The sequence below is a fragment of the Mastigoproctus giganteus genome, chromosome 13 (genome assembly GCF_048544385.1).
Source record: "Mastigoproctus giganteus isolate SK-2022 chromosome 13, ASM4854438v1, whole genome shotgun sequence".
NCBI lineage: Eukaryota > Metazoa > Arthropoda > Arachnida > Uropygi > Thelyphonidae > Mastigoproctus > Mastigoproctus giganteus.
The window spans coordinates 11,061,871-11,075,808 of NC_143587.1; the positions used below are offsets into that span (position 1 = coordinate 11,061,871).

Sequence of the window (13,938 nt, forward strand, 5' to 3'; positions counted from 1 at the left end):
CAACTCCTGTCCTGTCCATCCTTTCTCTACACATTGTACTTCCCCATATTCAAATTCTTAATCCCTTATATCTGAGTGGCAGCATGTCTCTGAAAAAAAAAAGGGGGGGGGGAAGCGATTTGGTAGAATGAATGATCAAGGTGAAACCAGAACCAGAGGACACAAATATAAAATCTTAGGGGGTAATAAAAGAGCTGGATTTCATGAAGTTTACCTTTGGGCAGTATGCTATAGATTACTAGAATGAATTATTGTGAAAGTGGGAAATTTCATTAAGTTCAACTTGAAGTTGGATAATCGTTGTTCTGCAATGACAGAAGTATGAATGATTGAAAAAATCCCACCCCCCTCGACAGAGGTAGGAAAAGTCTGCTTCCTTGCATCATCATCCATTTTCAATCCACTGCAGGATGAAGGCCTCTAATATTAAAACAATTCAATCATGATATATTATCGCATCATTAAGCCATTCTAATATGAAAGCAATTCGATCATGATATATTATTTCAAAAATTCCCTTTTCAATTACTCCTAAGACCATTTCTTCCAAACATAGCAAGTGCGCCAATCACTGTGTATGTTTTAACATTTGTGATGAAATGTTTTTGAGCTGGAGCTTTTCCATGAAATACTTATGTGAAGTTTGCTGTGCACAAATGTAAACTATTCTCAGTCCTTATGGTTGGCTACAGGGAAGTCTGTACCCCACCCCACCACAGACAATATAATCTTTGGAGATTTCTTGTCAAAATACTGGTCTCTTTAGCTTGAACTTGGTTTCACATGGTATGTCAAATCTACCCCTCTTCAGTTTTATTTATACCATTGTCTTATCACAGTGTCCTCTCAATAACACATAGGCAATGATACGCACAAAATGTCATTATTCATTAGTGCCCAAATTTCTGATGAGTACATACCACACAAGAAAACAGATCACTCACCTACCGTTTCATTACCAGTCACCATTTTTTACTTCTACACTTTCTGTATATTAGAAGGAAATAGAAATAAAGAATGCTAATATTTAACTTTAACTTGTGTATTTAGTATTAGATCATATCAAGAAAAACTCTTTTCTTGATAAGATTAATTCTTACCTGCCTCGCACTGCATGAAATGTATGTCGGCCAGTTCCAAGTGGTTTAAATGCAGCTTGTGGTGCAAGACCATTCATTGAGAAAACCTAAAAATGGAATTGGTGCATTAAAAATCAGCCCAGAATTTAACAACTTTTGCTTTTATCAACTTTTTTTAATAGCAATTTTTATATTTTAACTAGTATTACCTGCACAAAATATTTGCATAAATTTAAAATATTCCAATACCTGGATTAAAACTATCCTCCTGGATCAAAGCCTCAGAGCTCTATTTTTGCCACTGGCAACTTAAACAATTTAATCAAAGGTAGGTTGGGATGATAATGCTACAGCAATAAAGTTCAACAAATCCCTTTCACATAAGAGTGGTTTAATATGTTGAATTATTTCTTAAAAACATTGTAATTAAAAGTAACTTGCAGATTTTTAAAGAGAAAGGGCTGCTTTTGGTGATATTTATATCTGAAAGTATTATAGGCACCAACTGTATTTTTTATGGGAGGGTGAAGGTTGTAGGATGAAACACATGCACATCCTGTGCAAAAGCTTGTAAAATGTTATAAGTCACATGTCAGTATCAACTGTAATTTCCATTTTTTTAAACAGTTTGTTACGTATATAAAATAAATATATTTCCACAATTGATTTTTAATAAGATGCAAAATGAATTTCAGCTGACTTGATACCAAGTAAGTGAGTGAATATATAGTTTGCTTTAAAAATTGAGGTAACTACATGTGATCAGTTTCTATTTGAAATACCCTGCAGCATAAAAGAACAAATTATTTCAGATTTAAACATATCAAATGTGTGATATTAGTCACCTCAATACTCCAACCTTAACCCCACCTATAAAAATGCTATACATAAAGACTCTGCCAACAAAACAGACTCAGTATGGTAAAACATTCACAAAACTTTTTTTTTTTTTTTTTTTTTTTTAAATCGGCTGCTTTACTCGATAATTTTCTCTAATATAATGCTACATACTTGCATGTAATGCATTCCCTTTTGTACTTTTCATTCCTTATCTACACTGATACTGGCAAATGAAAATATTAATTCACTAATATTAAGAGGGTCACTGAAGCTTATTCCACATTTCTTCCCCAGTCATAACTGACTGGAAATGATTGAAACTTGTCCAAAGAACAAATGAATTAAACTAATCATATATACATTACTTTTCTACATAATTTTGTTTCATCATGCTGTATGGCATGACGGAGAGGAGCCCACTACCTCCAAATACCATATAACACAGCCATTTACCATTCTCTCCAGAATTTTGTACAAACAGCTATTCACAGCAATAGGATGGTAGATTGTTGGGATTTTCTAGTCAGAGCAATAAGGCAGTAGTTTGTCAAGCATAAGAATTTTCTTGATGCTTGATTTTATTTCACCTGGTATAGTGTGAGAATTAATTGGTGGAACTGTAAGTGGAATATTGTTGGCACAATCTATGACAGCACACATTTCTTCCTCAGTCATAACTGACTGGAAATGATTGAAACCTGTCCAAAGAACAAATGAATTAAACTAATCATATATACATTACTTTTCCACATAACTGCGTTTCATCATGCTGGCATGATAGAGAGGTGCCCACTACCTCCAAATACCATATAACCTGGGCATTTACCAACCTTAACTCTCTCCAGGATTTTGCAAAAACAGCCATTTACAGCGATAGGATGGTAGTTTATCAAGCACCAGAACTTTCTGATGCTTGATTTTATTTCATCTGGTCTAGTGAAAGAATTAATTGGAACTGTAAGTGGAATATTGTTGGCACAATCTATGACAGCACTCCTTACAGGACTGCTGTGGAGATGAGTGTGTGGTTCTAGTCTAGTCAGCAGTTTGTTTTGTGTATTCATTATTTACTTCCTCCCTTCTTGGTAGGTGACCTTTTGCTCTACTTCTGAATCTTTTCCCTAATTGCCAAAGTTTGTATTCTTTAAAATATACAGGATGTTGGCCTTTACAATTTCAACAAATTGTGCTGTTTCTGCAGTGCAGTCTGTTTATGTTGGCCTGATAGTCCTGAGACCTACAGTTTGGATAAACTGTATCTCCTTAACATACTGTCTCGGAATGACCAAATTTTTGGCACTTACAGTATCTAATTGGGTTGGGAATATAGTGTTATATCCAATTGAGGTATCTGGCTTTGACACTAGCTGGTAAGATCGGTGTACCAAAGGTAAGATCGGTGTATCAAAGGTAAGGTAGTGACTTATTGGGTCAGAATAAGTTCACCATTTGTTTCTTTATAACACCAGCCAACAAAAAATTTTTTTGTCATACCTCTGCAATGAAAATGTGATTCGGGAGGAAATAAATGTGCTGATTCGGAAAATCACAATAAAAAGCCTATCACTTCCACATCAAAAGATGCACCAATGTTTAATGTTAAAATAAAGGGATATATATGTAATTCAAGTTAGTATTAGTAATGGCCACATGGTGCAAGGAAGCCTATTGGCTTATGCTGCACCATCCAAAAAAAAAAAAAAAAATATATATATATATATATATATAATAATAATAATTATAATAAAATAAAATAACAAAAAAAAAATAAATAAAATAAAAATAAAATAATAAGAAAAAAATAAAAAAAAAATATATATATATAATAATAATTAATAAATAAAAGAAAAGGAAATGGACAACCTAAGCATTTCCCCTCCTCCCGTAGGTAATTATCCAGCTGACCTTTGAATTCCCCCAAACTGTCAGCCTCTACCACCCATGTATGTAACTTATTCCAGTAATTTATAACTCACTGGCTAAAATAAACCTTCCTGCAATCCAGTCTAAACAACCCCTCCCATAACTTTAAATTGTGATGTGGTCCCTAGTTCTAGAATCATTTATAACCGTGAAAATTGTCCTTATTCATTTTGCTTATGCCTCTCAGAGCCTTAAACACCTCAATCAAGTCCCCTATAAGGTGCCTAGTTTCCAAGCTCTGCAACCCACATATTCGAAGTCTTTCTTCATATGGACGCCCTTTTGCCGATCTCACCAGGCAAGTTACCCATCTTTGGACCCTTTCAAGAAGAAAAATGTCTTTATTTAGGTGCAGTCTCCATACTTGAACACAGTACTCCACGTGTGATCTAACAATAGCCTTATATAATGGGATTACGACGTCATTATCTCTACTAGCAATTGTTTGATAAATCATCAATAGGACACCACTGGCATTCCTTGCAACCAGTCTACAATGCTCTGAGAACTTCATATCTGACTGTATCATAATACCCAAGTTTGTAATACAAGTGGAAAAAAAAATTATACACTCTCTACAACTCATTCAACATTGAAAAATAGCTCTCCGATGATCCGGAGAGCTAAGTCGGAGGTAGCTTAGCTACTGGTAGGGCCTCCCAAGCAGGTCAAAGAATAGGGGCCAGACTAAGAGAGATACCCTGGCCCTCCAGGTCGGGGGTTGCTGCAACGGGCTAGCTCCTCGTTCAGTGTAAAAAATACACAAATGCTAAAAGACCTACAAGTGAAAATGAAAATGGACTGCACTTTCGGAAACGACTCGGCAAACGGAAAAGGACTATGATTTTGGGATGCTGGAATATTCAAGGCCTTTCAACTAAAAGAAACTTTCTTTCGGATGAACTGCACAAATTAAAATTAGACATCGTCGTGTTATCAGAGACAAAGAAAAAGGGATGTGGAGAGGAAATAATGGGAGAATACTATCATTTTTGGAGTGGAGTTGATAAGAGTGAAAGAGCAAGAGTTTCTATTGCTGTTTAAAAAGAAATTGAGACACAACATCAAAAACTGGCAATTTATTAATGAAAGAATGATCTCATTGGAACTGAAAATATACGGGAGAGAAATATGTATTTTGGGAATATATACCCCAACTAATGATACCGCCGATACCTTGAAGGATGAATTTTGGGAGGATCTGAAAGAACTAATAGAAAAAATTCCTCCTAAGAACAGAGATATTTCTAATGGGAGATTTCAATGCAAGAGTAGGAACTGAACAAAATAGCAAAGTTATTGGAAGATTTGGAGAGAAAGACAGGAATGACAATGGAGATAGACTATGCAATCGTTGTGAACAGTTCGACTTGAGAATAAACAACACATTTTTCAAACACAAGGATATCCATAAATATACTTGGTCACAGGAGACAAGACAAATTAGATCAGTTATAGATTACATTATTTCAAAACATTCAGGGACATATGTATTGAAAGATGTCAGAGTTTATAGAGGAGCTGAATGTGGATCTGACCATTTTCTTGTTAAAACAACACTGAGGTGGAACTGGATTAAGAAAATATGTGTGGACAACCAACAATGCAGGGAAGGAGAAATGCTACAAGTGGATCAATTTAACATTGACCTACTCCAGGACGACAGCATTAGAAACAACTTCACCCAAAGACTGGATGCTGCAATTAACATAGAGATAAAAGGTAATACTGAAGAAATCTACGAATATTTAAAAAATACTGTTAAAAAAATAGCTCATGAAATCCTAGGCAAAAAGAAGAGCCAAGGACCAAAAAAGACCTGGATTACAGAAAAAGTAAGAGCTGCTGTAGAGGAAAAGAAACTTGCATATCAGAAATGGCTGGATGATAGGAATGATGCATATGTTGAAAAAAAGAAAATAGCCAATCGGTTGGTAGTAGAAGCAAAAAATGAAGAATGGGAAAGGAAATGCGCAACTATTAATAGCAAATTGGGCTTCAAGAAATCAGCGGAATCGTGGAAGGTCCTTAAAGACTTGAGAAAACAGAATAAACAATGCTGGTTTGCAATTAATACCTTTGAAAAACTGGACGGAGTACTATGAAGGACTTTTAAAAGAAGACCGGGAAGAGTTCGAGACGATGGAGGATTTTGGTGTAGAAGACTTGGGCTTAAAAGTTTCTGTTAGGGAAGTGGAACTCCTGCTAAAGGAAGGAAGGAATGGCAAATCACCTGGACCTGGAGGAGTTTACGTGGAACTTCTGAAATATGGAGGAAGAGGAGTGGCTGTTCTGATACAAAAACTGTTAAATAGTATACTGAGAGGAGAAGAAATACCGAAAGAAATAACAGGATATATTACATCAATTTATAAGAAGAGCGATCGGAAAAGCTGTTCAAATTACAGAGGAATATGTGTCCTGAACCCGCTGTTAAAGATCCTTGGAAAATGGATCAGGAACCATTTAGAAGCCCGAATCGAGGTATCAGAAGGATAAAGTGGTTTTTCAGCTGGGAGGTCATGTATAGATCATGTCTCAACAGTAAGACAGATCCTTGAAAAATGCAAATCAAAAGAAAAAAAAAAATCTTTATGATTTTCATTGACCTTGAAAAGGCACATGACAGTGTTCCAAGAAACCTTATGGGAAGCACTGAAAGAGGCAAATATTGATGGACAACTGATTAACATTATTAAGGCAATTTACAGGAATAATAGATGCAGAATTAAAGTGGGATCAGCTTTGTCACCTGAATTCCACACTTCAAAAGGCTTATTACACGGTTGTTGCATGTCACCAACACTTTTCAAAATTTATATTGACATCTGCTTAAGATCCTGGTCAAAAAAATGTAATAAAATGGGATTGCCGATTAATAAGAACACCTATATTCACAATTTACTTTTGCAGATGATCTGGTGGTGATAGCACAAGACTTAGAAGATGCAAAGTATACATGTCGACAATTGTTTGAGGAATATAAACAATGGGGTCTAAAATCAATTTTAGCAAGACTGAAATGTTGTCTTCAGGGCCAGGACACGTTCTAAATATTGCAGGTTTTAAAATCAAACAAGTCGATAAATTCAAATATTTGGAATCAATCTTACAAAGTGATGGATCATCCCAAGCAGAGATTAATAAGAGAATTACAGACGGCAGAAAGGCTATCAGCATGTTAAACTCTGTTCTGTGGAGCAAAATTATCCTAAATAAAACAAAGAAACTTATATTTCAAACGATTGTACAAAGTCTTCTATTGTATGGAGCGGAAACCTGGACATTGAATAGGCGAGCAGAAAACAAATTGTTCTCCACAGAAATGGATTTTTGGAGACGCTCAGCAGGAACTTCTAGAAGAGACAGAAAACGGAATGAAGACATAAGGGAAAAAAATGGAAGTGAGAAAGACTATTATTGACACCATCAAAGAAAAGCGTCTAACATGGTATGGACATGTAAAACGGATGCAAGAAAACAGATATCCAAAGGCTATCCTGGAATGGATACCTCCTGGAAGGAGAAGAGGAAGACCTAGGAGGACATGGATGGATGGAGTATGGGAGCGCATGACAGCCCGAGGCTTAACCGACCAAGACACCTTGAACCGCACTTTATGGCGGGAAAAAATTCCTAACGAGAAATAACTTGTAGGCTGAGGAAACCCATTGTAAATGGAAACACTCCTCTTGAAGAAGAAGAGGCATATGATGCAAGAAAGCAAGCTTATGCAGCACAGCCAAAAAAAACCCCACTCCCATTTCACCCCTCCATTCATTTGAAATACCTGTCCAGCTGAGCCTTAATTTTATTTAGGTTATCAACTTCCACAACAAGGGATGGAAGTCCGTTCCACCAACCAATTACCTGCTGGCTAAAGGCAAATTTCCGCACATCTATCCTACATCTGTCTTTCCACAATTTGAATTTATGCCCTCTCAGGTGATTATTCTGAGCAAGAGGAAGAATCCCATCAGCACTGAGCATGCTCAAACCATTCAAGGCTTTATACACCTCTATCATATCACCTCGCCGGTGCCTAGTCTCCACACACACTGTAATTTGCAAAACTTAAGCCTTTCTTTGTAAGAGCAACCCTTTGTTCCATTCACTAATTTTGTTGCCCTTCTCTGTATTCATTCCAGCAGCTCTACATCCTTCTTGAAATGAGGCCTCCAGACCTGTATACAGTACTCAAAGTGTGGCCTGACCATGCCTTATACAAGGGAATAATCACCTCCTTATCCCTGCTAGAAAACTTCCTGTATATCATTGACAACACACCATGAGCTACTCTTGCAGGCCGTCTGCACTGCTCAGAAAACTTCATATCTGCCTGCACAATTATCCCCAGGTCCTTTTCATTCTCTACCACTGTCAGTGTAGTACCACAGAGTTGATACGTTGCTCTGGGGTTACTGTTTCCCATATGTAGTACTTTACATTTGTCAATGTTAAACTTCATTTGCCACCTCTCAGCCCATCTGCTCAACCTTTCCAGATCCTGTTGCAGCAGCATAGTGTCAGTAATGTCCTTGACAACCCTGCCTACCTTTGTATCGTCTGCAAACTTCGACATTAAGCTTGATATACCATCATCAATATCATTTAGAAATACAGAAACAACAATGTACCCAACACTGAACCCTGAGGGACTCCACTAATAACATTAGTCCACGATGAGCAGTATCCATTGATCACCACTCTGTCTTCTCCCCCTCAACCATCCCTTTATCCATAGCAGCAATTTGCCTCCAATGCCACACTGCTCCAATTTGTGCAGCAGTCTTCCATGTGCAACAGTATCAAAAGCCTTTCTAAGATCCAAATATATAATATCAAAGTTATTCCCTGCATCCAATTCTTTTGTGACTACATCATAGTATCCAATCGAATTGGTCAGACAAGACTTCCCCTTAACAAAACCATGCTGTGTCTGAGCTATAACTGAATTCTTGTCCAGATGATCCTGCAATGCTTCTTTAACCAGTGCCTCCATTAATTTTCCTGGAACCGAAGTTAAACTAACAGGTGTATAATTACTTGTGTCAGCCTTTGATCCTCCTTTGTGAATTGGGGTCACATATGCACATCTCCAGTCCATGAGTACCTCCCCTGTGTCCAAAGAAGCTCTCATAATTATGGCTAAGGGTTTGCTTACTTCCTTTGCTGCCTCCTTTAATATAACTGGATATAATCCCATCCACCCCGGGTGCCTTTTTTTATGTTTATCCTCACCAATTTCTCCTCCACTTTCCTCTCAGTTATTACAAAATCATCTAGCTCATTGCCAGAGTTTACTTCACCTCCGGCATTCCCCTTCCTGGATAACTCCTCATGTGTGAATGTAGATGCAAAATACTCATTTAGTTTGTTAGCCACCTGAGCAGGATCCTCAACCGTTGAACCATCAATATCCAGTGGACCAATGTGATTCATCCCTTTCCTTCTAGAGTTTACATAGGTAAAGAACTCTTTTCTGTTTTTTTTTCTAGTTCTAGTTCTAGTTCTTTGTCTAGTTTTCTAGATAATTCTGTCTAGAAGAATTTGTCTAGTTCTTCCTTGAATTTATTCAAACTACCCACTTCCACAATGACAGATGAAAGTTTGTTCTAACAATGAATCACCAGTTGACTGAAGGCAAACTTCTGTGCATCTATCTTGTAACCAACCTTCCTCAATTTGAATTTGTGCCCCCTCATGTGTAGTCTGAAAAATTTATGTCCAAATATGACAAGCACCTTGGCTTAAGTACAGGGCAGATGTCCTGGGGAAAGGGTGATGTGGAGGTAGGAGCAGCCTTACAAGTGACCAAATGTTTGATAAAATTAGTCGAGTGTCATTAATAAATATAATAAAAGAAAGGTAGTGGATTTCCTTAGTTCATATTTAAAACCTTTTAAGTATAGAACTACTTGAAATAATTTAAAAAGAAATAAGCAACTGAAACAAAACACAGCTTAGTCATTCAGAATGGGCATTATGTAAATCTTACAGCTTGGAAACTATAGCTTTGCCCTTGGGAGCCTACATAAAATACTTTCAAAATAGAATTTAATGCTTGAGCTAAACGTAGTAGTGCTGAGAAATTCATGTCACAGAATGTGCAGTAGTCAGAGTGGCAAGTTGTAAAGAACATGCTCTTTCCTTTGGCACACAGAAAAGAAAAACCATCTTCAACTGCTTTCTTCAGCACAGCAATGGTTCGTGGATTTTTCTGAAACACTCTTTGAGATAACCCCAGAGATAAAAATCACATGCCCTCTGTTTTCATACACCTCAGGGTAGCAGTCAGAAACCACCCCAGAGAGTATTTAATGTTACTAACCAAATCTCCAAACCTTTCTCTACAGAGTAATGTTACTTGTACAAAAAATATGTAGCTTGTGAAACTCCAAAGAAAAGAAAAGAAATAGTATGATGAATAAAAAACTGCTTGGTGAGTACACACACACACACACACACACACACACACACACACACACACACACACACACACACACACACACACACACACACACACAAAGAAAATGAGAGAATGTAATGTTCATTCAACTGCAATGGAAACTTAGTTCTTTATAAAAATCAATAAATACTTACTGCTCCCAAATCAAAACAAGGTGGTGTTGTTGGTGCCCATGTCTGGAGCATCGTTGGAGGGTAGAAAGGAGGATAAACCTATCAAAATAAAAATACATTAAATGTAATTTAGACAACATAGAGAGCAACTGAAAGAAAGTCCCTATTTTTCTAATGCAGCTGTGGGCATGCTAAATCACACAGTATTTTTATTCAATTTATGAATAAATATGTTATCTAGAGAATTTAATGGTTTTAATATCCTATGCTACAGTTTTGTTTCAGATAAATAATGACTGGGTGACCAAGTATCAAAAAACCCAAGTTTGCACTTACATTTGGTTGGCTAGTGGATTAAAAAGATATCTTTGAAGTACATTATTTAATATCAGAAAACACTTTTTTCCCCCTTCTAATCTGGAAGAGTCAAACAGACAACACTTAAGTGGACTGTATGGTTCATGGGAAACAGTGGAAAAGAGCCAAAGCTGTCTCAAAATGATTGACAATTTTCTGCCCATACATTATAAAAGATACTGTGACTTGGTAAGAAATTGATTTTTCTTGGAGTAATGCATTGCAGGAAATTATGCTAGATGGCACTCAACTGCACTGAAGTCTTCCTGATGTGAGTAAATGATTCTTTCCCAAAATCCCCTATATACATAAAATAGAACCCTAACTCCCACATTAATTTTTTTAAGTTCCAGACCCCATTAAATAATAAAACAAACAATAATGCGTCTGAATAAAATTAGCAGGACCTCAACTAAGAGGACGGGAGGTCACACATCTAGACTTCGAAATGAAAAATATTCACAATTATTTTTTTTCTCATATTCTTGAATTTTTTTTCATCTACAACCTATTGGCGAATACGAGAAGGGTGGCACTCATAGTGTCTGCTTTTTTGCACTTTTTGCCTTCTTCCTTCTCTCCCTTATAGAGGCACTCTATGAGGACACTATGAGGCACTCAGTGTCTGCTTTTTTGCACTTTTTGCCTTCTTCCTTCTCTCCCTTATACCCCCCTTAAGTAATATAATGGCATGGCTTGTGGAAATAAAAATAAATTATCATGCTTCACCACTTACTGTATCTGAAAAGTTGTCTTCTTGATTTGGGCCAGCTTGAATTGATTATGACAGTTTCTATGGATATCGGAGTGCAGAATTTCAGAAATTGATGAATTAAGTCATTTGTTAAAGGTTTTAATCCATATATATATATGGAAAAGATTTATAGGTCTTCTTATTATAAAAAAAGAGAAAGAAAAAAAAAAAAAAAAAAAAAATATATATATATATATATATATATATATATAAACAACCTCTGGAAACCAGGCAAAAGCCAGCTGTAATCAGACTTTCTGCAATGAGCAGGGCTCTGTTGTAGTCAACTTTCTCTTCCCAAGCATCTTGTGAGATGCATGATGACTCTTACTATGATTAAAGCTGGCCCCTTTCAAAATTAGCCATGTGGTAGGCAATGGCATACCACCACATTATCTGATGCCACAGAGACCACAACAAAAACAACTCCAAAAACTGCTGTTAACCAGATCCCGGATGACACTGTGTGCCCTGAAAAATTAAAATTAAGAAAGGAGAGGGTAAACGGAATGTAAAAAGTTTAAAAGAAGGCAAGATGGATATGGTCATCAATGAAATGGATAGGTATAAAAATGAAATTTTCAGAACAACTGAAGTCATTTGGACAGGACAAGATCATTTCAAAACTGGAAATGGGTTTTTGGTTGTTTTTTCTGGAAGTGACCAAGTAAAGGAACATGGTGTTGCTATAATTTTGAATAAGGAATGTTCAAGGTCTCTTCTTGGATACAATCCTATTAATAGTAGAATGATTACAGTAGACATCAGAGCCAGCTGGTAAATCTCACAGTTTTAATTGCATATGCACCAACATCAACATCCGAAGATATGGAAGTTTATTATGAAAATCTCCAGTCAGCTCTTGATCTGGTCCCAAAAAAGTTTTTTTTTTTTTTTTTTAAGGAGCATTGGCAACTAAGGCCATATTACTCCGGGATATGCAATGGTCATTCCCTGACCTTTCCGCATCCTCCGTATTTGGTGGTGACGGGCTCGAACCCCGGTCTAATCAAGAAGCGTGTGCTAAGCACTGCTGCTCCTTCCCACCTGGCTACGGAGGCACCTTCCCATAAAAGGATGTTTTGATACTCATGGGTGATTTTAATGTAAAAGTAGGCAAGACAGTTTCTTCTAGTCCGGAATGTGGTAGGTTTGGCATTGGCGCTAGAAATGAGCGGGTAAAAGTTTAATTGAATTTTGTCATCTGAACAGTCTTGTCATGTGTAACACCTGCTTTCAGCAGCACCCGAGAAGGCTCTACATGGAAATCTCTTGATCATAAAACAAGGAATCAGATTGATTATATCCTTATGCAGCAAAGTAGCGTTTCAGTGTAATCACACTTCCTGTGATTACACTGAAAAAACACTTCCTGGAGCAGACTGTGGCAGTGATCATCAGCTATTGCACATCGCTCTCAAGCTGAAGCTGAAAGAGATCATGAATAAGGTTTTCCCTAGACGATTGGATGTAGAAAATATTCCAAATGATTATATGATTGAAACAGGCAATCGTTTTCAAGCTCTATTAGATTAGATGACAATATGCCTGAGGAAATGTGGGAAAATACAAAAAGCATTATTAAGGATTCAGCAAATAAGACACATTAGAGAAATGTCAAAGATCAGGAAGCCTTGAATTACAGAAGCCATTTTTAAACTTATTGAACAGAGAAGAACTGCAAAAGCCCAGGGTGTACAAGGAAACAAAGAGTACCAGGAACTAAGCAAAGTCATCAAGCACTGTTTAAGCCAGAACAAACAGGATTATATCAATCAAAAGTGTAAAGAAATCGAATACCACAACAAACAAAACACTAAAAATAGTGTATGATGTAATTAAGTCCTTAAGACAAAAGTTCTGACCAAAACGTAATGTAATTAAGGCCTCCAAAGGGGAAATTTTAATAGAGGAGAACACAATCAAAGGAAGGTGGGAATACTGAGCAAATCTTCCGAGCACCTGCCAGCACTAATAATCTGCCATCCCCTTTTCAAGAGTGATCATGAATCAGTTCCACTGAATGAAGAAGTCGAAAAAGCCATCACAGAACTAACGTGTGGCAAGTCACCTGGAATTATTGAAATCCTAGCGGAATTGATTAAAGCTATAGGTGTGAAGGGCACAGAGTTTTTTCAAAAAATGCTTGTAAAAATTTGGGAAACGGGACGGTGGCCATCAGATTGGAAGAAATCAATTTTCCTTCCATTACCAAAAAAAGGAGATCTGAAAATTTGCTCAAATTACAGGACTATTAGCCTAATAATTTCTCACCCTAGTAAGATTTTCTTAAAATCATATTAAACAAAATCTCAAGAAAACTTGAAGAAGAAATGCCAGAAGAGCAAGCAAGTTTCAGAAGGGGTAGAGGAACCAGAGATCAGATCTTACGTCTACGACTGA

At 36.8% G+C, this 13,938-nt stretch overlaps 1 protein-coding gene across 6 annotated transcripts in view; it reads right to left on the minus strand.

The window, feature by feature from the left end:
* LOC150075760 (la-related protein 4-like) overlaps positions 1–13,938 on the minus strand; it is a 498,776-nt gene that overhangs the window by 200,852 nt on the left and 283,986 nt on the right. For all 6 annotated transcript variants that reach the window (XM_090387140.1, XM_090387141.1, XM_090387139.1 and 3 more), the window contains 2 exons: positions 10,446–10,523; positions 1,101–1,186 (listed from right to left, as the gene is read on the minus strand). In XM_090387140.1, the coding sequence (XP_090243266.1) occupies positions 1,101–1,186; positions 10,446–10,523 (164 nt within the window). The remainder of the gene's footprint in view (positions 1–1,100; positions 1,187–10,445; positions 10,524–13,938) is intronic.